General features: G+C 42.8%; 2 protein-coding genes across 14 annotated transcripts in view; both read left to right on the top strand.

The window, feature by feature from the left end:
* The window catches only part of ZMYM5 (zinc finger MYM-type containing 5), a 68,630-nt gene extending 55,610 nt beyond the window's left edge, over window positions 1-13,020 (top strand). For 6 of the 13 annotated variants that reach the window (XM_066258278.1, XM_066258273.1, XM_066258280.1 and 3 more), the window contains 4 exons: window positions 151-436; window positions 2,651-2,816; window positions 5,298-5,510; window positions 10,737-13,019. In XM_066258278.1, the coding sequence (XP_066114375.1) occupies window positions 151-436; window positions 2,651-2,816; window positions 5,298-5,510; window positions 10,737-11,492 (1,421 nt within the window). In that variant the 3' untranslated portion in view covers window positions 11,493-13,019. Of the gene's footprint in view, window positions 1-150; window positions 437-2,650; window positions 2,817-5,297; window positions 5,511-10,736 lie in introns of those variants that run through there. The other 7 variants (XM_066258279.1, XR_010729150.1, XR_010729152.1 and 4 more) reach the window with 7 other exon arrangements.
* A 6,201-nt stretch (window positions 13,021-19,221) lies between these two features.
* The window catches only part of PSPC1 (paraspeckle component 1), a 90,993-nt gene continuing 83,794 nt past the window's right edge, over window positions 19,222-26,420 (top strand). Inside the window, exon 1 of the mRNA XM_066258272.1 lies at window positions 19,222-19,761. Coding sequence (XP_066114369.1) covers window positions 19,399-19,761 — 363 coding nt within the window. The 5' untranslated portion in view covers window positions 19,222-19,398. The remainder of the gene's footprint in view (window positions 19,762-26,420) is intronic.

Genomic DNA, 26,420 nt, shown 5'->3' with positions numbered 1-26,420 from the left:
TATTCTATAGGAAGGCTGCCTAGCCTTAACCACTTGCTTATAAGGCTGCCTCACTATTCTCTCAGACTTGTGCAAAATGAAAATTATAAATATTTTTCTGATATGAATTTTGAATTATTTCATGACTTCTTCTTGTGTTTTATTTTTAAGATTCTTGGATTTCTCAATCAGCATCATTTCCATGTAATCAGAAACAGCCAGGGGTGGATTCTTTATCACCAGTGGCCTCGCTTCCTAAACAGATTTTCCAGCCTTCAGCCCAACAGCAACCCACTAAACCAGTTAAAGTCACTTGTGCAAACTGCAAAAAACCTTTACAGAAGGGACAGACAGCTTATCAACGAAAAGGATCAGCTCATCTCTTTTGTTCTACCACCTGCCTTTCCTCCTTCTCTCGTAAGCGTACTCCAAAGAAACACAGTGTAATGTGTAAAAAGTAAGCTGTATTTTTCAAAATGGTTCTATGTGGTTGATAGGGACAGTGTGAATGTCTGTTTTGAATGTAATTGGAGAGCTGCATAAATTCATGGGCAGAATTGTTGGCAGAGGTGTCCTCATATTTATGGAGCCTCAGTTATCTTAGAGTTTGACAGATTTGTGGGCTCATATGTATTGTCATTACTCTTGGCAGGAAATGGAGTGTAGGTACAGAAATAAATTGACCCTCTTCCTACCATCAACTATGCTTCAACCCCTCCTCCATCTTCTACCAAGTTGCTACCATCCTTTAAAAAAAATTATTTATAAGGCCCTGGCCAGTTGGCTCAGTGGTAGAGCGTCGGCCTGGCGTGCAGGGGTCCTGGGTTCGATTCCTGGCCAGGGCACACAGGAGAAGCGCCCATCTGCTTCTCCACCCCTCCCCTTCTCCTTCCTCTCTGTCTCTCTCTTCCCCTCCCGCAGCTGAGGCTCCATTGGAGCAAAGATGGCCCGGGTGCTGGGGATGGCTCCTTGGCCTCTGCCCCAGGCTCTAGAGTGGCTCTGGTTGCAACAGAGCGACGCCCCGGAGGGGCAGAGCATCGCCCCCTGGTGGGCAGAGCATTGCCCCTGGTGGGCGTGCCGGGTGGATCCCGGTCGGGCGCATGCGGGAGTCTGACTGTCTCTCCCTGTTTCCAGCTTCAAAAAAATACAAAAAATACAAAAAAAAAATTATTTATTTATTGATTTTTTTTTTTTTTTAAGTGAGAGGAGGGGAGATAGTGAGATAGACTCCCACATGTGCCCCAACTGGGATCCACCTGGCAAATCCTGTCTGGGATTGATGCTTGAACTAGTTGAGCCACTGGCTGCAGGAAGGGAAGAGAGAGAAGGTTAAGAGGGAGGAGGCGAGAGAAGGGAAGAGAAGCAGATGTTTGCTTATCTTGTGTGCCCTAAACGGAAATCAAACCCAGGATATCCATACACCAAGCCAACACTCTATACACTGAGCTAATCAACCAGGGCCTATTGATTGATTTGAGAGATAGCGAGAGGAAGGGGTAAAGAAACATCCTTTTGTTGTTCCACTTATTTATGCATTCATTGGTTGATTCTAGTATGTGCCCTGACCAGGAATAAACCCGCAACCTAGGTGTATCAGGAAAACTCTAAACAACTGAGCTACCTGGCCAGGGGCTACTACCCATTTTGATGTCTTCTAAGTCATCAGAGCTCATTCTGGCTGGATGATGTGGTTCGTTGGAGTGTCTTCCCAATACACAAATGTTGTGGGTTTGATCCCCTGATAAGATACATGTAGGAATGGATAGATGTTTTGTCTCTCTCTCTCTCCCTTCCTCTCTCTCTAAAATGAATAAGTAGCCTGACCTGTGGTGGCGCAGTGGATAAAGCATCGACCTAGAAATGCTGAGGTCGCCGGTTCGAAACCCTGGACTTGCCTGGTCAAGGCACATATGGGAGTTGATGCTTCCAGCTCCTCCCCCCTTCTCTCTCTCTCTGTCTCTCCTCTCTCTCTTTGTCTCTCTCTCTCTCTCCTCTCTAAAAATGAATAAATAAAATTAAAAAAAAAAAGTAAAATTTAATAAGTAAATAAATAAAAGTCATCAGAGCCCTGCATGGGTTAGTGCAGTTGGTTAGAGCATCATCCTGATACACCAAGGTTGCAGGTTCGATTCCCGGCCAGGGCATATACAAGAATCAACCAAAGAATGTATAAATAAGTAGAATAACAAATCAGTGTTTCCCTCTCTTCCTCTCTCACTTTCTCTTTCTCTAAAATGAATGAATAAAAATTTAAATAAATAAAAATCATCAAACCTGTGGGCAAGGTTCTTATGATTAAAATTATTTTTACCTCCAAATCTTCTCTTCCCATTTTATTTAAGAAATCTTGGTGATGAAATAAAAGAGTGGATTTTGCTAGATCCAGAAAATACAGTTGATTCCTAGTATTAAGTGCCAAGAAAGTGAGCCCTGACTGGATAGCTCTGTTGACTAGAGCGGCAGTCCTAAGTGTAGAGGTTACCAGTTCCATCCTGGTCAGGGCACATACAGGAACAGATTGATGTTCTTGTCTCTCTTTCCCTTCTCTCTGACTAAAATCAGTAAATAAATTTTTTAAAAAGTAGTGAGAAAATGAAGACTGTTCATTATTTTTCATATATTTGAAAATAAAATGAAGTGTCCCTAAATTGTGTTTATCCCTGTGTTTCAGAGATACATCTACAAAAAGACCTACTGTTGTTCCTCAAGTGCAGCTAAGCCAGGCCTTCCAGGAATTCTGTAGTGCATACTGTGTGTCTCCCTACGAAGATAACCAGAGTCTCAGAAAAAGAATTCCAAACAAATCAAGATGTATGATCTGTAGTAAAGTAACAGAGGTGTGAATTTTTCTAGTTTATTTTAGTTATTTATCTGGGATAAATAAGTCTTCAATATTATTCTGTGCTCTGCCGTCTACATAATGCACATGTCCTGAATCTACCGTGAAGTTAAAGGAAGGAATAAGGATATATCAGGACTATCTTATAAACCAGGGTTCCCCAAACTACGGTCCGTGGGCCACATGCGGCCCCCTGAGGCCATTTATCCGGCCCCCGCCGCACTTCGGGAAGGAGCACCTTTTTCATTGGTGGTCAGGGAGAGAGCACAGGATGCATCCTGTGTGCTGTATGTGGTGGCACCACAAAGCGCAGCGATGAGGGATGCACACGTCAGGGCTCCGGAAGCGCGTCATATCACTTGTTACGGCTAGCATTGACAAATATGGAACCGGACACTGACCATCTCAGCCAAAAGCAGGCCCATAGTTCTCATTGAAATACTGGTCAGTTTGTTGATTTAAATTTACCTGTTCTTGGCCTGACCTGTGGTGGCGCAGTGGATAAAGCGTCGACCTGGAAATGCTGAGGTCGCCGGTTCAAAACCCTGGGCTTGCCTGGTCAAGGCACATATGGGAGTTGATGCTTCCAGCTCCTCCCTTCCTTCTCTCTCTCTATCTCTACTCTCTCTCTGTCTCTCCCTCTTCTCTCTAAAATGAATAAATAAAAATAAGTAAAAAAATAAATAAATTTACCTGTTCTTTATTTTAAATATTGTATTTGTTCCTGTTTTGTTTTTTTACTTTAAAATAAGATATGTGCAGTATGCTTAGGGATTTGTTCATAGTTTTTTATAGTCCGGCCCTCCAACGGTCTGAGGGACAGTGAACTGGCCCCCTGTGTAAAAAGTTTGGGGACCCCTGTTATAAACAAATGTCCTATTTGCATTGTGTGACAAATACACATCTGTTTCTGTGGAATTAGATATACTTATCCATAGATGAATAGTTATGTGGTGGATTGTGTTTTTATTTACCACACTAAATAAAAATGTAGGTTCAGGACATGAAGGAAGTTACCAATCCTGGTGCAAGAACATATAAAACATGTGGACTGAAAGTATGTTGAAAACTTCACATTTCTTAGGTGGCATTCCCATCCTTCCAGTTGCTGAAAGAATAAGCATGCATGCAGGCAGTCCTCACTTAACATGGTCCTTGGTACCTGAATTTGGTGTTGGTTGCCCCAGAGCTATGCATATCCATGACACAATTTTATATCAGTTAACATAGCTGAGTGAAGCAAGAACACTTAGTCTTTTATATACAAAAACCATCCAAATATGGAATACTGATTTTCTTAGTTCTTCCCACAGATTTTTAGGGCAGTGAAGCTGCTGCTCCTTTTTTTTTTTTTTTAATTAATTAATTTATTCATTTTAGAGAGGAGAGGGAGAGACAGACAGGAGAGACAGAGAGAGAGAAGGGGGGAGGAGCTGGAAGCATCAACTCCCATATGTGCCTTGACCAGGCAAGCCCAGGGTTTTGAACCGGCGACCTCAGCATTGCCAGGTTGACGCTTTATCCACTGCGCCACCACAGGTCAGGCTTTTTTTTTGTTTGTTTTGCATTTTTCCGAAGCTGGAAATGGGGAGGCAGTCAGACAGACTCCCGCATGCTTCCGACTGGGATCCACCCGGCATGCCCACCAGGGGGCGATGCTCTGCCCCTCTGGGGCGTCACTCTGTTGCATCCAGAGCCATCCTAGCGCCTGAGGCAGATGCCACAGAACCATCCTCAGTGCCTGGGCCACCTTTGCTCCAATAGAGCCTCGGCTGCAGGAGGGGAAGAGAGAGACAGAGAGGAAGGAGAGGGGGAGGGGTGGAGAAGCAGATGGGCGCTTCTCCTGTGTGCCCTGGCCGGTAATTGAACCTGGGACTCCTGCACACCAGGCCGACGCTGTACCACTGAGCCAACCAGCCAGGGCCTTTTTAAAGATTTTATTTATTGATTTTACAGGGAGAGTATGGGGGGTGGAGTGAGAAGTATCAACTCATAGTTGCTTCACGTTAGTTGTTCATTGGTTGTTTGTCGTATATGTCTTGACTGAGCAAGCCCATGGTCTCGAACCAGTGACCTTAGCATTGCAGGTCTATGCTCCACCCACTGTGTGGCCCCACAGTCCTGGCTGTGAAACTCCTAATACTGAGAATTATCTATTTCTTTTAAGCAGGTGGTATCAACATCTTCTAAACCAGTTTATTTTCTAGAATGCTTGTGTCCCTGAAGGAGTTATTACTGATACTATTGCTTTTCTATGAATCTTATTTTCCTCTTTCATGAAATCAAAGAATGATTTTAACAAAGAAATCAGATAAAAATGAAAGAATAAAAAAAATGGGCTTTTAGTCTTTTCTCTGCATATTATTTTCTACTGAAAATTTACCAGAGTTTCTTTGTTTCTGTTGAAGAAACGGGTTATCTTATTGCTTATAGTGCAAATCTGTCTCATTTATTTAATATGTTCTTATTTTTCTTTTAGATTCGCCATGAAGTCAGCGTTAATAATGTGACACATAAACTGTGTAGTAACCACTGCTTTAACAAGTATAGGTTGGCCAATGGTCTGGTAATGAATTGCTGTGAACAATGTGGAGAGTACCTGCCCAGCAAAGGTTCTGGAAACAATGTCCTGGTGATTGATGGCCAGCAGATGAGATTCTGCTGTCAAAGTTGTGTTAACGAGTATAAACAGGTAATTCTTTTTTTTCTTTTCTTTTTTTTTTTTTTGCCAGAGACAGAGAGAGAGCCAGAGAGATGGACAGATAGGACAGACAAGCAGGGAGGGAGGGAGATGAGAAGCATCAATTCTTTGTTGTGGCACCTTAGTTGTTCACTGATTGCTTTCTCATATGTGCCTTGACCGGGGGGTTACAGCAGTGTGCTCAAGCCAGTGACCTTTGGGCTCAAGCCAGCGACCTTGGGCTTCAAGCCAGCGACCATGGGGTCACGTCTATGATCCCATTCTCAAGCCAGCGACCCTGCACTCAAGCTGATGAGTCCGTGCTCAAGCCAATGACCTCGCGGTTTCAAACCTGGGTCCTCTGAGTCCCAGTCCAACGCTGTATCCACTGCACCACTGCCTGGTCTGGCTAAATTAAAATTCTTTTAATGAATTTTTGGATGGTCAGGTATATAATAGTTCCTCCCTGTTAGCTTACATACCAGATTGATCTTAGAATCTCATTTAGTTCCACTTTTCTCAATCTGTCATTGAACCGTCCCATCTCAAATGAGTATTAAATTGATTGGTGTAAATAAGCTTGTTTTAAATCTTTACTCTTTGCAGACATTACATAATTTTTTCCTCTATCATTTTGCATTCTCACCAATTTAGTCGTTCTAGTTTATTTTTATTTTATTATTTTTTTTTACAGAGACATAGAGTCAGAGAGAGGGATAGATAGGGACGAACAGACAAGAATGGAGAGAGATGAGAAGCATCAATCATCAGTTTTTCGTTGCGACACCTTAGTTGTTCATTGATTGCTTTCTCATATGTGCCTTAACCGTGGGCCTTCAGCAGACCGAGTAACCGCTTGCTCATGCCAGCGACCTTGGTGAGCTTTTTGCTCAAGCCAGATGAGCCCATGCTCAAGCTGGCGACCTCGGGGTCTTGAACCTGGGTCTTCTGCATCCCAGTTCGACGCTCTATCTACTGCGCCACTGCCTGGTCAGGCCGTTCTAGTTCTTTTAAATTCTCACCAAAGTTTGGTGTTGTCTGTTTTGATTTAAATTATTCTAATGGATACCAAATGATTATCACATTTTGTTTTTTTGTTATTTTTTTAAATGGTAGAGTTAATGAGTATTATTTTCTTTTTTTTTCTTTTTTTCTGAAGTTGGAAACTGGGAGGCAGTCAGACAGACTCCCGCATGCGCATGACTGGGATCCACCCGGCATGCCCACCAGGTGGCGATGCTCCGCCCACCTGGGGCATTGCTCTGTTGCAACCAGAGCAGGTCTAGTGCCTGAGGCAGAGGCCATAGAGCCATCCTCAGCGCCCAGGCCAACTTTGCTCTAATGGAGCCTTGGCTGCGGGAGGGGAAGAAAAAGACAGAGAGGAAGGAGAGGGGGAGGGATGGAGAAGCAATTGGGTGCTTCTCCTGTGTGTCCTGGCCGGGAATCAAACCTGGGACTCTTGTACGCCAGGCCAACACTCTACCATTGTGCCAACCGGTCAGGGCTAACATTGTGGTTTTAATTTGCATTTCACTAATAACTAGAATTTTCTTTTTGTCATTTCTATATCTTCTTTGGTAAAATGTCTATTCAAGTCTTCAGCTTGTTTTTTAAATTGGGGTTTCTTTGTATTATTGAGTTATAGGAGTTCTTTTTATATTCTGGATGCATATCTTTCATAAAATAAATGTATTCAGAAGATATTTTTCTAGTTAGTGTTTTGAAGTTTTCCACTCATTTGAGACAGAGAGAGAAGCATCAACTCATTGTTCCATTTAGTTTTTTCATTAAGTTGTGCACTCATTGATTGCTTCAGTCTAGGCTCTTTTGATTTTCTTGATGTTTATTAAAATCTCAAGTGTTTAATTTTGAGAGAGTCCAATTTAATTGATGCTTTTCTGATTAATACTTTTTGCCTCATTTTAAGGGATCTTTGCCAAGGTTATGAAGATATTTACCTTTACTTTTATCTAGAAGCATTTTAGTTTTAGATTTTATGTTTATGTCGATGATCCATCTCAAGTTAATATTGTATAGGAAATGAGGTAGTGGTTAAAAAAAAATCATCTATCTGATTTCAAGACATTAAAAGCCTTATAACAGCCTGACCAGGCGGTGGCACCGTGGACAGAGCGTCAGACTGGGACGCGGAGGACGCAGGTTTGAAACCCCGAGGTTGCCGGCTTGATCTGGGGTCACTGGCTTGAGCAAGGGGTCACTCGCTCTGCTGTAGCCTCCAGTCAAGGCACATATGAGAAAGCAATGAATGAACAACTAAGTTGCCGCAACAAAGAATTGATGCTTCTCATCTCTCTCCCTTCCTGTCTCTCTGTCACTCTCTCTTTCTGTCTTTATAAACATAAACAGGAAAACAACCCCTCAAAACATTACATTGGACACCAAAAATATATTTAATTTTTATTTATCAGTTATACCTCAATAATGCAGAAAAAGACATTAAAAAGATACAGTAGTCAAAGTAGTATGGCATATAAAATAAACAAATAGATAAGTGGAATAGACAGTCCAGAACTGAAGTAGAATTACATCTATAGCTATATTCAGTTGGTTTTATTTTATCTTTTTTTATTCAGTGAGAGGAAGGGAGGCAGGGACAGACTCCCACATGTGCCCTGACTGGGATCCACTCCGCAAGCCCACTAGGGAGTGATGCTCTGCCCATCTGGGGTGTTTCTCCGTTGCTCAGCAACCGGGTTCTTCTTTGCACATGAAGCAGAGGCCATGAAGCCATCCTTAGCACTGGGGGCCAACTCTCTCTAATCGAGCTGTGGCTGCAGGAGGGAAAGAGAGAGAGAAGCAAGAGTGGGAGGCATGGAGACGCAGATGGGCGCTTCTCTTGTGTGCTCTGACCAGGAATTGAACCCAGGACATCCACACGCCAGGCTGATGCTCTACCACTGAGTCAACCAGCCAGGGCCTATGCAGTTGGTTTTAGAAGGTACCAAATCATTTTCATGGGTAAAACAAAGTCTTTTTAACTGATTGTGCCTGGGATAATTTTATGTTTATATGGAAATAAATAATCCTTGACCCCATTTTATCCTATATATAAAAACTACTTCAAGACAGATCATAAATATAAAATCAGGAACATTCTTCATCCTCACTGGATAAGGATTAAAGTGGTTAGCTTTTAGGGAAAAGTAACTCAAGTGCAAGGCTTATTGAACAACAGAGGGAACAGTAGATACCATCATTGGCTATAAGTTTTTGCAAGGAAGGCAAGTTTATGTTCTTTTCAATCTTTTTTATTTTTTTTTTAGAAAAATAAGAAGAGGGGAGAAAAGCAAGAGACAGAAACATCAATATGTTCCTCTATGTGTCCTAACCAGGTCTCAAACTGAAACCTTTGGGTATTATTAGTATGGTGCTTTAATCAACCAAGCTATCTGGTTGGGAGCAAGAGAGAGGTAGGCAGGCAGACAGACAGGAAAAGACAGACAAGACAGGAGAGCAGTGAGAAGCATTGTTGTTTATTGATTGCTTTCTCATATGCGCCTTGACTGAGGGCAGAAGGGGACTCCAGCAGACCAAGTAACCTCTTGGACTCAAGCCAGCGACTGTTGGGCTTCAAGCCAGCAACCTTTGGGGTCATGTCTAGGATCCCACACTCAAGCTGGTGAGCCCACGCTTTGGCCAGCAACCTTGGGGTTTTGAACCTGGGTCCTCATTATCCCAGGCCGACGCTCTATTCACTATGCCAATCACCTGGTCAGGCCATTCTTTTCTAAAAGAATATATATTACATCTTTTATTTAACAAAGCTATTGGATGTGGCTTATAATAAAGCACTGAAAACAGTTAAAAAATGGCAAAAACACAGTATAGATTATCTTTTTAAATTAGTACATGGCCAAAATATTCTAATAAAATTCAGATTTCTAACAACTATATTAGGTCTTAAAGTTTTTACAAGTCTTTTTCTTTTCTTTTTTTTTTTTAGCGCAAGAGAGAATGACAGACAGGAAAGGAGAGAGATAAGAAGCCTCAATTCATGGTTGAGACACCTTAGTTGTTCACTGATTGCTTTCTCATATGTGCCTTGACCAGGGGGCTGTAGCAAAGCGAGTTACCCCTTGCTCAAGAAAGTGACATTGGCTCAAGCCAGTGACCTTGGGTTTCAAGCCAACAACCATAGGATCATATTTATGATCCCACGCTCAAGCCAGTGACCCCGTGCTCAAGCTGGTGAGCCCACGCTCAAACCAGATCACAAACTCAAGTTGGGAACCTTGGGGTTTCTTACCTGGGTCCTTTTTTTAAGAAAAGATTTTTTAAAATTTATTTTAGAGAGGAGAGAGAGAGAAAGAAGTGGGGGGGAGCAGGAAGCATGAACTCCCATATGTGCCTTGACCAGGCAAGCCCAGGTTTTGAACCTGGGTCCTCAGCATCCCAGGCCTATGCTCTATCCACTGTGCCACTGCCTGGTCAGGATACAATTCTTTTTCTTTCTTTTTTTAATTTTTTTATTTTGAGAGAGAGACAGGAAGGGAGAGCTATGAAAAGTGTTCTTACTATCCCAGGTTGAAGCTCTATTCACTGTGCCACCACTTAGGTTTGCTTCACTTTTTATTATCAAGTAATGTTCCATTGTATGGGTAATACCTCATTTTAATTTATCCATCAGTTATGAATTTGAATTATTTCTACTTTTTGGCTACTATGAATGATATTTCTGTGAACATTCTGTGTAAGTCTTTGTGTGGATGTACATTTTTATTTTGGCATTGCTGGGACATATGGTAACTCGGTTTAACTTGAGGAGTTTCCAGATTGTTTTCTATGCAGCTACACCATTTTAAAGACTTTATTTCTTGATTTTCAGAGAGGAGAGAGAGAAAGAATGTGGGGAGGAGCGGGAGGCCTTAACTCGTAGTAGTCGCTTTTCATTTGTGCTTTGACCGGGCAAGCTCATGGTATCAAACCGTTGACCTAACCATTCCAGGTTGATGCTCTGTCCACTGCACCATCACAGGTCAGGCGGCAGCTACATTTTAAATTCCTACCATCACCTTAGTGTGATTCCCCTTTTCCACATCTTTGCCACACCTTTTTGTTGTAGCCATTATAGTAGGTATGAAGTGGAATGTGGTTTTAATTTGTATTTCTTTGATGACTAATGATGAACATCTTTTCATTGTTTACTGGGCATTTGTATACATTAACTTTTTTAGTGTTATCAATTCTAAGATAGAATTATAATCTGTTTTTCCCTAGATGCTGGAAACAAGATCAAAAAAAATATCTACATCAAAAAACAGAAAACAGAATGCTTTTAGAGAAGAAAATGAAAGAAAATTGTATAGGTCATTAAATACACTTTTGGAAAAAATAGAGGGAATACCGGAAAAAAAGGAAGACACTTCAGAGCCACAGATGTCAGCAGAGTGCAGCACAGGTGCATTACTGAACAAACAGGATGTGAATTTACCTGCTTCTGTGTCCACTGTAGCTGATACACTTCAAGAGAATCTGGAAGAGAAAAAATTAGAAGACTCCACTCAACCAGTTGTGCTTTCTGCAGATCCAGGCACATGGCCCCAAATTTTGAATACTAAACAACGAGACATTCTTGCTGAAAATGATCCACCTCAAGTAAGAAATTTTAACTTTCCAAAGGACAATACAGGGAGGAAGTTTTCAGAAACTTACTATACACGGATTCTTCCAAATGGTGAAAAAACCATTAGATCTTGGTTACTTTATTCAACCTCAAAAGATTCTGTGTTTTGTCTATATTGCAAACTCTTTGGGGAAGGAAAAAATCAACTAAAGAATGAGAATGGATGCAAAGATTGGCAACATTTATCACATATTCTTAGCAAACACGAAGACAGTGTAATGCACATCAACAATAGTGTTAAGTATTCAAAATTAAAATCTGATGTGAGGAAAAACAAAACTGTTGAAGCTGCAGAACACAGAGTACATGAGAATGAGAGCAGTGAGGGTGTTCTGCTGTTGTACATTTGAGATACCTGAGAGGATCCTTTATGCACTCAAGAGAGCAGTACCTCAATATCATTCTGTTGTGAGGCTCCTACACAGAGTAACTCAGCAGTTCATTGGCAATACTCATAATAGTAAATTAATTAATAAAGAATGTTTCTTTTTCAAATTCTAAAGCTAGTGGGATTCAATAGTGATTAATGTAGGTTTCAATAAAAGCAATTGTTAATTTTTTCAGTCAATTCATACCTTTTAAAAATAGCATTTGAAAGGTTTGGTTAATTTCCTGTTCTGATTCCTTTGAAAGAAGGAGAAAAAATTTATCAATAACAATTTAAACAAGATAATTATGTGAACAAGATTTATTATTAAAGCAGAAATATTCAAAAGCAGTTTAAGAACAGAATGGGATATGAAACTGCAGCTTTTGCTATTAAACCAAATACTCATGGTTTATTTCTTTGGGGAAAAACATCATTTTATTTGAACAAAACAGCATCATTTGGGGTTTTTCTGTTTGTTTGTTGTTTTTTTTTCTGAAGTGAGAAGTGGGGAGGCAGGCAGACAGACTCCCACATGTACCTGACTGGGATCCACCAAGCATGCCCACCAGGGGCATTGCTCTGCCCATCTGGGGCATTGCTCTGTTGCAACCCAAGCCATTCTAGCACCTGAGGCAGAGGCCATGGATCCATCCTCAGCGCCTGGGCCAACTTGGCTGCAGGAGGGGAAGAGAGAGATAGAGAGAAAGGAGAGGGGGAAGGGCAGAGAAGCTGATGGGTGCTTCTCCTATTCTTGACCGGAAATTGAACCCGGGTCTTGCACATGCCGGGCCCAGTTCTCAACTGCTGAGCCAACCGGCCAGGGCCTGTTATTTTATTTTTTTATTTCTTTTTATTTAAAATTTTTATTTTAAGTGAGAGGAAGGGATATAGAGCAACAGACTCCCAGCTTACACCCCAACCGGGATCCACTGGGCAACCTCAGTCTGGTGCAGATGCACAAATCAACTGAGCTATCTTCAGGGAGGCTGATGCTCAGACCAACTGAGCTATCCTCAGCTCCCAGGGCTGAGGCTCAAACCAGTTGAGCCACTGGCTGCAAGAGGGGAAAGGAAAGAAAAGTGAGAGAGAGTGGAATAGAAGCAGATGGTTGCTTCTCATGTGTGCCCTGACCAGTAATTGAACCTGGGGCTTCTGCATGTCGGGCTGGCGCTCTATCCAATGACCTAACTGGCCAGGACCATTTGTTAGTTTAAATTTTTTAAATTTGCTAATTTACATTTTATTGGTTTCATTGTAATTTCTAAATGCTTTCATTGTTATGTGAGAACTATAAGAATAAAGAATATAGTATTTTTATGTTTGTATAAATATAAGAAGTATGAAAATAAAAATATATTAAGGTAACCTTTAGTTATTTTGTCATTTTTTTTCCTCTGAAGGAGACTTTTTGCTTGATATCTGAGATATACTTATGAGAATTAAAGATCTCATTTTCTCAGATGGTCAATAAGTGTTCCCACCACTGTATACTTCATAATTCTGTTGTTTCTGGTTTCTAATTCAAATTTTATCATATATTAAATTCTTATATATGCTTGAGTTTGGCTCAAGGTTTTTCCTAGGAAACAAAATTGGCATATGAACAGAGCAAGCTGCATTCTTTTTTCTTTTTTTTTTAAGATTTTATTTATTGATTTTAGAAAGGGGTAGAAGAGAGAGGGAGCATTTGCATGTGTCTTGACCAGGCAAGCCCCAGGTTTCAAACCAGCGACCTCAGTGTTCCAGGTCAATGCTCTATCCACTGTGCCACTACAGGTCAGGCTCTTTTTATTTATTTTTTAAAAAATATTATTTATTCATCTTTAGAGAAAGAGAGGAAAGGGAAGAGAGAGAAAAACATTGATTTTTTTTGTTTGTTTCACTTATTTATATCATCATTGGTTGATTCTTGTGTATGCCTTGACTTGAGATCGAAATCACAACCTTGGTGTATCTGGACTATGCTCCAGCTGAACTACCTGGCCAAGGCACAAGGTTCATTCTTGTTGGTGGGGATGGCACTCATAGTACTTGTTGACTGTCAATGAAGCCTGTGCTGGGACACTTAGGGAAATCATTGTCATTAATTTATAACCATTTTGTTTTTTTGGGTTTTTTTATACACAGTCATTTGAGTATTTCAGACTTATATCTGAATGAGTTTTGGGATGTTTCTAAAAATTTAGTGTGCTCTTACAGACTAGAGCAGTGGTAGTCAACCTGGTCCCTATCGCCCACTAGTGGGCGTTCCAGCTTTCATGGTGGGCAGTAAGTAATACAGCAACCAAAGTATAAATAAAAAGATAGATTTAACTATAGTAAGTTGTTTTATAAAGATTTATTCTGCCAAACTTAGCGAAAATCTGACATAAAGTACTTGGTAAGTAATTATTATTATATGCTTTAACTTGCTGTAACTCTGCTTTATAAATTTTATAAAGTAAAGTTACTTCCCTACTTTATAAATCACCATTACTGTGGAACTGGTGGGCAGTTAGAAAATTTTACTACTAACAGAGATACAAAAGTGGGTGGTAGGTATAAAAAGGTTGACTACTTATGGGCCGCTGGGGTCACACTGTGGGTGTGTCCAAGAAGAAATAAATCTGTAGGCCTTGTCTGTTAAATAAATAGTTTATACACCTATAAAAAAAAAGGTTGACTACCCTTGGGCTAGAGGATATACCATATTTCCCCATGTATAAGATGCCCCCATGTACAAGATGCACCTCAATTTTGGGGCCGAAATTTGAAATAAAGGTATTACATAACTTTTTTTTTTTTTTTTTTTTGTATATTTCTGAAGTTGGAAACAGGGAGGCAGTCAGACAGACTCCCGCATGCGCCTGACCGGGATCCACCTGGTATGCCCACCAGGGGGCGATGCTCTGCCCATCTGGGGCGTTGCTCTGTTGCAACCAGAGTCACTCTAGCGCCTGGGGCAGAGTCCAAGGAGCCATCCCCAACGCCCGGGCCATCTTTGCTCCAATGGAGCCTTGGCTGCGGGAGGGGAAGAGAGAGACAGAGAGGAAGGAGAGAGGGAAGGGTGGAGAAGCAGATGGGCGCTTCTCCTGTGTGCCCTGGCCGGGAATCGAACCCGGGACTCCTGCACGCCAGGCTGATGCTGTACCACTGAGCCAACTGGCCAGGGCCGGTATTACATAACTTATTGTAATATACCAGTAACAAGTTCAAAACAATGATCACAAAGACAACAAGCCTGAAAAAGTGGGAAATGCAAGTAAAAAAGTCTACAATCATTGTATAAGACACCTAGTTTCTATTCCCCAAATTTTTTGAAAAGGGTATTAAAATATAACAGGTTGTTTTGAAGTTCCTTAGCAAATGGTTAATGTGCTCATTATTTCATTAAAGGTTAGAGTTAATTGATGGATTTCTTATGATTATGTTAGACTATTGAGTGTCTGAGCAAAGCAATGAAATCAAGCAGCGACTACTTAAATAATTTGGTAAGGTTGCCTGACCTGTGGTGACACAGATGCTGGAGCGTGAACCTGGAATGCTGAGGTCCTTGGTTTGAAATGCTGGGCTTGCATGATCAAGGCACAGATGGGAGTCGATGCTTCCTGCTCCTTTCCTCTCTCTCTCTCTCCGCTCTCTCTAAAAATGAATAAATAGAATCTAAAAATAATAATTTGATAAGGTCATTTAATTTATCCATTGAGAAAATAAAATTAGATCTTCACCTTAAATTTTTTCAATTCTTCGGCATATTGCACATCCATCTAGCACCATAAAAACTTCATGTTTAGCTTGACCAGGCAGTGGCGCAGTGGATAGTGTCAGACTGGGATGTGGAGGACCCAGGTTCGAGACCCCAATGTTGCCAGCTTCAGCATGGGCTCATCTGGTTTGAGCAAGGCTCACCAGCTTGAGCCCAAGGTCGCTGGCTGGAGGAAGGGATCACTAAGTCTGCTGTAGTCCCCCCTCCCCCAGTCAAGACACATATGAGAAAGCAACCAGTGAGCAACTAAGGTGCCGCAACGAAGAATTGATGCTTTTCTTCTCCCGTCTCCCTTCCTGTCTGTCCCTATCTATCCCACTCGCTGTCTCTCTGTCTCTGTCACAAAAAAAACCCCCTAAAAACTAAATGTACTAATGAGTTAAATGTGAACAATTCAAAAGAATTTATCTGTTCACTGTAAATTTTTTTCAACTTGGTATGTATGAAGTTTTTCATAATAAAATACTGAAGGAAAAATCAACTGTAAATTCAGGAGATGAATAAAGTAAGGAGATGGGGAATAACTAAGCAGGGAAATAACTTAGTTTTTTGTTTGTTTGGGTTTGTTTCTTGCTGAGCAACAGAGCAATGGCCCAGATGGGCAGAACATCGCCCCCTATTGGGCTTGCTGGGTGGATCCCAGTTGAGGCAGAGGCAGGAGCCTGTCTGCCTCTGCCTCTCGATTAAAAAAAAAAATGGAGCAGGAGCTGCCATGCCAGAGAACTACCTTGCATGCAGTGAATAGAACATCGTTTTGGGATGCAGAGGACCCAAGTTTGAAACCCAGAGGTCAACAATTTGAGTGTGGGCTCATATGGCTTGAGCACAATGTTGCTGGTTTGAGTGTGGGATCATAGACATGACCCCATGGTCATGGACTTGTGCCCAAAGGTTGCTGGCTTGAGCAAGGGGTCACTGGCTCTACTGTAGCCACCCCTCTCCCTCTCTTCCCTCCCCACCCCAACCCTGGTCAAGACACATACAAGAAAGCAATCAATGAACAATTAAGATGCCGCAAAGAAGAATTGACCGTGGGGCTACAGCAGACCAAGTAATCCCTTGCTTAAGCTGGCGACCTTGGGATCTCGAACCTGGGTCCTCTGCATCCCAGTCTGATGCTCTATCCACTGCGCCACCGCCTGATCAGGCAAAGTTTTTTGAGCCACACTTTTGCTGTATCAGTAGCTTTTTATTTGTTTAGCTAGAGAGAGAGAGAGAGAGAGAGAGATAGACATGAAGGGTGAGAGATGAGAAGGATCAACTCAGTTGTGGCACCTTAGTTGTTCATTATTGCTTTCTCATACTGCCTTGAAGGGGATGGAGGGGTGGGCTTTAGCTGAGCCAGTGACCCCTTGCTCAAATCAGTGACCTTGGGCTTAAGCCAGCGACCTTTGGTTTCAAGCCAGCAACCATAGGGTCTTGTCAATGATCCTGCACTCAGATAAGTGACCTGTGCTCAAGCTGGATGAACCTGTGCTCAAGCCTGCAACCTGGGGATTTTGAACCTAGGACCTCAGTGTCCCAGGTTGATGCTCTGCACTGTGCCATCACCTGGTTAGGCTTGGTAGTTTATTTTGTATTGTGTAGTGTATACATATATATATTTTTTAATTTTTGCTTTTTATTTATTGATTTTAGCAAGAGAGGAAGGGAGAAACGGTGTTGGGCAAACAAGTTTGTAACATGTGGTGGGTTTTTTTGTGATAGAGACACAGAGAGAGACAGATAGGAACAGACGGATAGGAAGGGAGAGAGATGAGAAGCATCAATTCTTCATTGTAGCTCCTTACTTGTTCATTGATTGCTTTCTCATATGTGCCTTGACCAGGGGGCTACAGCAGAGCGATTGACCCCTTGCTTGAGCCAACCACCTTGGGCTTCAAGCCAGTGACCTTTGGGCTTAAGCCAATGACCATGTGGTCATGTGTCTGATCCCACGCTCAAGTCAGCTGTCGACCTCGGGGTTTTGAATCTGGTTACTCTGCGTCCCATCCAATGCTTTATCTGCTGTGCAACGTTCTATCTGCTGTGCCACTGTAAAAAGTATGTTTTAGGTTTGCTTGCTTTTATTGGGGCAGCGCCATGTGTGTCTAGTCTATGGAAGGCTGTGGGTGCTTGCCCTCAGCAGCGGCAGATTGCAAATTGTGCATTACCTGCCTCCTTGGGGAGGGGCGAGTGTTTGCTATTGTTTGCCTGAGAAGCGATATTTCCAACCAGCCTGTTTTGCTGGAAAGTGCTAGGGTTGATGGGGGCCTGGGAATCCAGAGAGTGCGTCCGGAGAGTGAGTCTGAAGGTTGGCCCGAGTTGTGGAAGTGGAGAGGAGGTTTGGATTTAGGAGCCCTAAGAGAAAGGGAAGTGGTCTTCCCTGCCTGTTTGCTTGTCTGCTGTTATGATACTTTAATAAATGGAATGGCCCACCATTTTTTGGCTCCACAGTTCTTTTACCGTTTGTCCGTATCCAGTGAGAACCTGCACGGCCATGGGGGCGACCGACTGGCCTTATAGACAGAAATATCAATCTGTTCCTGTATGTGCCCGACCGGGATTGAACCAGCAACTTCTGTGCTTCCAGAGGGTACTCTAACCTATAGATCTATCCCACCTGGCCCGTAGGATATCTTTTTATGTGAATGAATCACTATTGATTCATTCATCAGTTGGATATTTAGGTTCTTTCCATTGTTTTGCTGATTATAACTAAAGCACCTATAAACATTTGCATATAGGTGTTTGTGTGGACACAAGTTTTTATTTAACTTGGCTAAATAGTTAGGGATAGGTTTGCTGTATTAAAGTTATTCTATGTTTAAGTTCATGAGAAATGGTTGAACTGTTTTGTAGTGTTCATTTCTTTTTCTTTTTTTTTTTTTTTTTGTATTTTTCTGAAGCCAGAAACGGGGAGGCAGTCAGACAGACTCCCACATGCGCCTGACCGGGATCCACCCAGCATGCCCACCAGGGGGCGATGCTCTGCCCATCCGGGGCGTCGCTCTGTTGCAACCAGAGCCATTCTAGCGCCTGAGGCAGAGGCCACAGAGCCATCCTCAGCGCCTGGGCCAACTTTGCTCCAGTGGAGCCTTGACTGCGGGAGGGGAAGAGAGAGACAGAGAGGAAGGAGAGGGGTAGGGTGGAGAAGCAAATGGGCGCTTCTCCTGTGTGCCCTGGCCGGGAATCGAACCTGGGACTCCTGCACGCCAGGCTGATGCTCTACCACTGAGCCAACCGGCCAGGGCCGGAGTGTTCATTTCTTAACACTCATTGAAGATTTACCATGTACCAGGAGCCATACTGGGCAGCACTGGCTAGTCTGGTAGACACTGCATGGTTCTCAGATCTTAAAATATATACTGCTCATAGAAATTAGGGGATATTTTATTGCTTCATATTCATTTTGCAATATCCCCTAATTTTTGTGAGTAGTATATATTTGCAATCAGGCCTTTTATAGAAAATGTTTGTGGATGCTTGCTATAGAATAGGTAGGTCCTAGTAGTTATGGGTCTGGTTGTACTATTTTCATAGGCACACTTATTTTATAGAACTGGAGTGTCTCATTGGGAAATATAAAAAAAACCTTGCTCTTAAAACAGGCATAAATGTATTTTTACTGGTTTCAGTTACTGGGAAATAACCTGTTATTCAGCTCTGTGTATTAAATATGCAGGTTTTCATTTTCCCACGGTCACTGAAAATTTAGCCGGGTATTTATAAGAATATTGTATTTTCACACCCTGCTGCTCACGTCGCACAATTCTTCCCATAGAATCAGCTAAAAGTCCCTGCTATTTTAGGGGGCTGGGAAACTGCATCCAAACTAGGAGGAATCATCGTGCGGAACACTGATAATGCTGTGCGCAGGCGCGTGCTTGTTCAGGTACGCTGGCGCCTAGACTGCGCAGGCGCGTTGGCTCTTGCGCCGGCGCTTGCGTAAAGGCGTGCTTGGAGTCGGCGTCTCTTCCAACTGCGGCTGGAGGCAGCGCCATTTTGAACGTATAGCCTCCGCGGGCGTGGATCGAGCAGGTTGCTGTCCTGGAGACCTCTGTCTTTGGCTTTCTCCTTCCCAGTCCTGTCTCCATAGGGAGACCTGGAGCCACAGACTCATCTTTAGGGTTGGCCCCCGGGTCCGAAGCCAAGCCCTCCGATGATGTTGAGGGGAAACTTGAAGCAAGTCCGTATTGAGAAAAACCCGGCCCGCCTGCGCGCTCTCGAATCGGCGACGGGCGAGAGCGAGCCGGCGGCTGCCATGGCGCTCGCGCTGGCTGGAGAGCCCGCGCCCGCGCCTGCGCCCGCGGAGGAGCGCCTGGACGAGGAGGTGGGCTTCACCATCGACATCAAGAGCTTCCTCAAGCCGGGCGAGAAGACGTACACGCAGCGCTGCCGCCTCTTCGTGGGCAACCTGCCCACCGACATCACGGAGGAGGACTTCAAGCGGCTCTTCGTGCGCTACGGGGAACCCAGCGAGGTCTTCATCAACCGCGACCGCGGCTTCGGCTTCATCCGCCTGGTGAGTATGCGGCGGGCGCCTCCCTGCCTCCTTGCTGATGGCTAACCCTGCCCGGCTGGCTGTGGGTATTGGTACCGGGAGCCAGAACACCCGAGCGTGGGAACACCGAGTCCAGGCAGAAGGGGTGGAAGGGTAATGAATGGGATAGGAATTGGGGATGGGAGCTCAGTTCTGACTGAAAGTCTCATTGGGCCTGAAGGCCCACTCAGCCGACTTGCTTCTTTCAAAATTACTCACATAGTCTCTTTGGCTTCCACCAGACCTACAAGTATTTGACGGTAAATTCCATTATTTCTCGGCTCGCCTGGCTTCTTAGCGCAGCCCTATTTAGCCTACATTTCGCAGTATTGGGATGGGGCTGAATTATTGTGTCTAATGTGCCCCTCCCCCATATTCGGGAGGTTTTCATGTTTTGAAATTATATACTATTTTACTTACACATTTTATTATTTTAAAGATTTTGTTTATTTTAGGTAGGTGTGAGGAGCAGGAAGCATCAACTCCCATATGTGCCTTGATCAAGCAAGCCCAGGGTTTTGAACGGGCGACCTCGGCGTTCTAGGTCAATCAATGCTTTATCCACTGCGCCACCACAGGCTTGACTGACTTACACATTTTAATATTAGTATACTGTTTTACTCCTTTTTAACATAAATGTTAGAAAGTTTAACATAAATGCAGAATTTGTGCCTACTTTCTATTTTTGAAAAAATTGGTGTTAGAGGAAGGGAGAGAGACGCGCTGGGATGTGTGTGGGGGGAGAAGCATTCATTTGTTGTCCCACTTAATTGTGCATTCATTGGTCGCTTCCCCCTAATGGGGGATCAACTGCAGCCTTGGTATTTCAGGATGGCGCTCACTAACTTAGCTGTGAGGCCTGGGCCGTCCGACTCTATTCTGAAGTTTACATTCTGGAAGAATGGCAGGGATAGCATTTGTCTTTTTTGGAAGCCTTAAATTTTAAAATAAGCTGATGAACATTTTATTGACACGGAAAAACGTTTTTATTTTCTATCTTTAAAGCTAATAATTCTTCTTTCTTTAGTGTATTAGTTCTGTACAATAGAACTTTATGCAATAATGAAAATGCTTTGTGTCTGTGCTGTCTAATATACTATAGTAACCACTAGATATAGGTGATTTTTCAGTAATTGAAATGTGGCTGAGGAGTTGAATTTTAAAATTTATTCTTATTAAATAGCCACATGTGGCTAGTGGGTACTACATTGGATAGCACAGCTCATTGCTTTTCTTTATTTAAAAAAATTTTTGGAGGTTATAAAATGGGGAGGTGTGAATGGCTACTGTTATCTTCTTGGGGATTTCAATCTGAAGTTAGAATTTAGTTTACCAAATTTGACTTTATGGATAACTTTACTTTTACATCGGAGTTCTGTGACTAATAGGTAAATTTAAAAGCTTTAAATATTTCTCAGCTATTTTGTATATTTTCTCCTTAGGAAAATCAAGGAGTGTATGCCTGATTTGAATGTAATTAATGGTATAGAGGCTTTAAAATAATGATAGTATTGTCTGATTTGTGTTTTTAGAAATAGTTTTTACCTGTTTAGTAATTTTTAAAATGCAAATACTTTTTTTAGATTTAAAGCTGTAGTTTTGTAATTAATTGATGAAATGAGACAATATTTTGAGATAGTATAGGGACAGCATTACTAGTATGTAATGGTAGGGAAAAGAATTTAAGTGGAATTTCCATATGAGGTCCTAATCCATAGTTTGAGCCCCTGGTACATTGTGTGTATTTTGGACATTTTAATTAATTAATTAATTTATTTTGTATTTTTCTGAAGTGGGGATAGACTTTTGTATTTTCTGGAAATGGGGATAGACAGACTCACCCGGCATGCCCACCAGGGGGCGATGCTCTGCCCACCAGGGGGTGATGCTCTGCCCCTCCTGGGCGTCCCTCTGCCGCGACCAGAGCCACTCTAGCGCCTGGGGCAGAGGCCAAGGAGCCATCCCCAGTGCCCAGGCCATCTTTGCTCCAATGGAGCCTCGGCTGCGGGAGGGGAAGAGAGAGACAGAGAGGAAGGAGAGGGGGAGGGGTGGAGAAGCAGATGGGCGCTTCTCCTGTGTGCCCTGGCCGGGAATCGAACCCGGGACTTCTGCATGCCAGGCCGACGCTCTACCACTGAGCCAACCGGCCAGGGCGGTTATTTTGGACATTTTAAACCTAAAAGCTATTTTTTAGGTTTTGACAGGTTACTGCTAATTTACAGTGGAAAAATTAACTCAAAATTTGGAGTATGTTTTAGCCTGACCAGGCAGTGGCGCAGTGAATAGAGCATAGGACTGGGACGCAGAAGACCCAGGTTCCAAACCCCAAGTTCGCTAGCTTGAGTGCGGGCTTACCCAGCTTGATTGTGGGATCATAGACATGACCCCAAGGTTGCTGGCTTGAACAAGGGGTCACTCACTCTGCTGGAGGGGCAACCCCCATCAAGGCATGTATGAGAAAGCAATCAGTGAACAATTAAAGGAACCACAACAAAGAATTGATGCTTCTCATCTCTCTCCCTTCCTGTCTATCTCTTTATTTATTTATTTATTTTTTAAAAATATTTTATTTATTGATTTTTTAGAGAGAGAGGAGAGAGAGAGAGAGAGAGAAGGGGGAGGAACAAGAAGCATCAACTCCCATATGTGCATTGACCAGGCAATTCCAAGGTTTCGAACCAGCGACCTCAGTGTTCCAGGTTGAAGCTTTATTGCCCTGTGCCACCACAGGTCAGGCTCTCTCTATCTCTTTTTGTCTTTCGCTGTCTCTGTTTCTCCCGCTTAAAAAAATTTTTTTTTTTAAATGTTGTAGTGCATTTTAAAGCTATTTTAATATAGTTAAAGCAGTTACTGCCTGCCGTGGCCAGATAGCTCAGTTGGTTAGAGCATTGTCCCAAAGCACAAAAATTGTCAGTTTGATCCCCGGTCAGGGCACATACAGGAACAGATCAATGTTCCTATCTCTCTCTCTCCCTGCCTCTCTCACTAAAATCAATAAATAATAATTTAAAAAAAGATAAAAAGATGTTACTGTCTGACCTGTGGTGGCGCAGTGGATAAAGCCCTGATCTGGGAACTCTGAGGTCACTTGTATGAAACCCTAGGCTTGCTTGGTCAAGGCACATGAGGGAGTTGATGTATCCTACTCCTTACGCCTTCTCTCTCTTTTTCTCTCTTCTAAAAGTGAATAAATAAAATCTTAAGAAAGAAAAAGAAACCCTAATCTTGCCTGGTCAAAGCACCTATGGGAGTTGATGCTTCCTGCTCCGCCCCTCTTCTCTCTCTTTCTGACCCCCTCCCCAAATATGCTCAATATCTGACTATTAAAATCCTCAGCTCATTGGAAATTTAAGAAAAGCTGTTATTACTTTCACCTGAATTCGGTTTCTGCACTTACTCAATCTATCCCATCTTTTTTTTTTTCTGAAGTGAGAAGTGGGGAGGCAGAGAGACCCCGCATGCGCTGCCTGAGGTCCATCCAGCAAGCCCACTAGGGGGCGATGCTCTGCCCATCTGGAGCCTTGCTCTGTTGCAACTGGAGCCATTCCAGTGCCAGAGGTGGAGGCCATGGAGCCATCCTCAGTGTCTGGGCCAACTTTGCTCCAAAGGAGCCTTGGCTGTGGGAGGGGAAAAGAGAAACAGAGAAGAAGAGGGGGAGTGGTGGAGAAGCAGATGGACGCTTCTCCTGTGTGCCCTAGCAGGGAATTGAACCCAGACTTCCACACGCCAGGTTGATGCTCTACTACTGAGCAAACTGGCCAGAGCCTACTTTTTTAACTTTAGTAAACCAAATTTCTGGAGCAGTGATTCATAGAAGTGTGGTCCCTGTTCAACAGCTTTAGATCTCTTCCTGATGTGAGCCATGCCACTTAAGTATTTTTTCCCTATTTTTCATGCTAGCAATGCTGACCTTATATCATTTCAGAAGTTTTCTCATCTCAATTTTCAGTTAACTGGGAATTTGTTGGAAATGCAAATTCTAAGGTCCTTTTGCATATCTACTAAGTCAAATTTTGGGGTTGGGGCCCAGCAATCTTGGGTATTGTTATTACTAATTTTAAAAGTTTTTTTCATTGGTAAGAGAGACAGGAAGGGAGAGGAAGACAGAGGGAGGGACATAGGAAAGCATCAACTTGTTTCACTTAGTTCCATTTAGTTGTGTACTTATTGATTGCTTTTCATACATTCCCTCACTGAGGGTCAAACCTGTTGACCTCTGGTGAGCAGGGTTGGTATCTTATCCATGGAGCCACCTGTCCAGGGCTTTGGACATTATTCTGATGCTAAGTTTGAGAACCATTGTTCTTATTAAAGAATTAGAAATAATTTTATTTAGTTTATTTAGTTATGGGAAACTAAACCCCCACCCCTTATGCTTTTTATGTATGTATGTATGTATTTATTTATTTATTTAAAGATTTTATTTATTGATTTTTTTTTTTTCCTTAGAGGGAGGGAGAGAATCGGGGGTTAGAGTGGGAAGTGTCAACTCGTTGCTTTCTGTATGTGCCTTGACCAGACAAGCCCAGGGTTTCGCACTGGCAACCTCAGCATTCTAGGTCGATGCTTTATTCACTGGACCAGCACAGGTCTGGTCTTGTCTTTTCTTTTTTCTTTTCTTTTCTTTTCTTTTTTCCCTTCTCCTTCTCCTTCTCCTTCTCCTTCCTTCCATTTTTATTATTTTTTTGTTTATTCAGTGAGAGGAGGAGAGGCAGATACCCCTGACTGGGATTCACCTGGCAAGCCCATTAGGGGGCGATGTTCTGCCAATCTGGGGCATTTCTCTGTTGCTCAGCAACCAGGCTCTTCCCAGCACCTGTGGTGGAGGCCATGGAACTATCCTTAGCTCCTGCGGCCAACTCACTCTAATCGAGCCATGGCTGCAAGAGGGAAGAGAGAGACAGAAGTGAGAGGGGGCGGGATGAAGAAGCAGATGGGCACTTCTCCTGTGTGCCCTGGATGGGAATTGGATCCGGGGCATCCACACATGAAGCTGATGCTCTACCACTGCACCAACCAGCCAGACCCAGAAGTTCTCTTAACTATAATTTTACACTGGTGGAAGAAAATTTTATTTTATTTTTTAAGAGAGAGAGAGAGAGAGACAGGAACAAACAGGAAGGGAGACTGCTGGAATGGGCTTCAAGCTAGCGACTAGAGCATCATATCTATGATCCCAAGCTCAAGCCAACTATACCTCAGGATTTCAAACTTGGGTCTTCAGTGTTCCAGGCCGACGCTTTATTCACTGCGCTACCACCTGATCAGACGAAAGATTTTTTCTCCTCTAATACACTTATTAAAAGTGAATGCTATTAAGCTTTGTGTATTTTTTCCATGAAAATCAAACCATTCTATACACATTGTACTGTGATTTGAATTTTCATTTATTATATCTTTGACATCTTTTTGTGTCATTATATTCTTTTTACTGACAGTATTTCACAGATTGAATGGTACTGCAAGCTATTTAAACCATTTTCCATTGATTGACTTGAAGGCTGTTTCCTTTTTGCATCAGTGGATTTCCTTATACGAACTTAGTACTCTTGCAGTGGGGAATTTAAACTACTAATAAACAGTGAAAGAAATGTCATGGCCCTGGCCGGTTGGCTCAGCGGTAGAGCATTGGCCTGGCGTGTGGGGAACCCGGGTTCGATTCCCAGCCAGGGCACATAGGAGAAGCGCCCATTTGCTTCTCCACCCCCCCCCCTTCCTCTCTGTCTCTCTTTTCCCCTCCTGCAACCAAGGCTCCATTGGAGCAAAGATGGTCAGGGTGCTGGGGATGGCTCCTTTGGCCTCTGCCCCAGGCACTAGAGTGGCTCTGGTCGCAACGAGCGATGCCCCGGAGGGGCAGAGCATCGCCCCCTGGTGGGCAGAGCTTCGCCCCTGGTGGGCGTGCGGGATGGATCCCGGTCGGGCGCATGCGGGAGTCTGTTTGACTGTCTCTCCCCGTTTCCAGCTTCAGAAAAATACAGAAACAAAAAAAAAAAAAAAAAAAAAAAGAAATGTCATGTGCTTTGGAAAGAGCCCTGCGGTAATTATTTGAGCCTATTTTAAGCAGTTTCTATCTTGGGTAGACAGTTTTTGTTATTTTTATTATATTTTATTTTTGTATTTATATCAGTTAAGAACCTATAGTTTGCTTTTTATGCAGAGTGATGCAGGGACATCAGCTAGATGGTGGGATTTATGGTTTATTGGAGATTATGAATTTTGTATAGATTCAAATCCGTATTTGCTGTGTATGATCTTGGGCAAGTTACTTCAACATCTCCAAGCCTGTTTCCACATGTGTGAAGTAGGGATAGTATTAGAACCTACTTCATAAGACTATTGATGAGGATAAGCTCAGTTGGTTAGAGTGTCATCTCAGTACACCAAGATTGCAAGTTTCATCCCATGTCAGGGCACATACAAGAGTCCACCAATGAATGTATAATAAATAAGGGGAACAAATCGATATCTCTTTCTCCCAGTTTGTCTCTCTAAGTGTCTGTCTTCCTCTTTCTCTAAAATCAATAAAAATAAAATTTAAAATATATGTGTGTGTGTATATACACACGTGTGGTATAATTAATGGCTGGCATATAAGAACTGCTTGGTAAGAGTTATTCTGAGTCAGGAAGGAAAGAAATCTT

Source organism: Saccopteryx bilineata, chromosome 2 (assembly GCF_036850765.1).
Source record: "Saccopteryx bilineata isolate mSacBil1 chromosome 2, mSacBil1_pri_phased_curated, whole genome shotgun sequence".
Taxonomy (NCBI): Eukaryota; Metazoa; Chordata; class Mammalia; order Chiroptera; family Emballonuridae; genus Saccopteryx; species Saccopteryx bilineata.
This window is presented reverse-complemented; position numbering and strand designations above follow the sequence as displayed.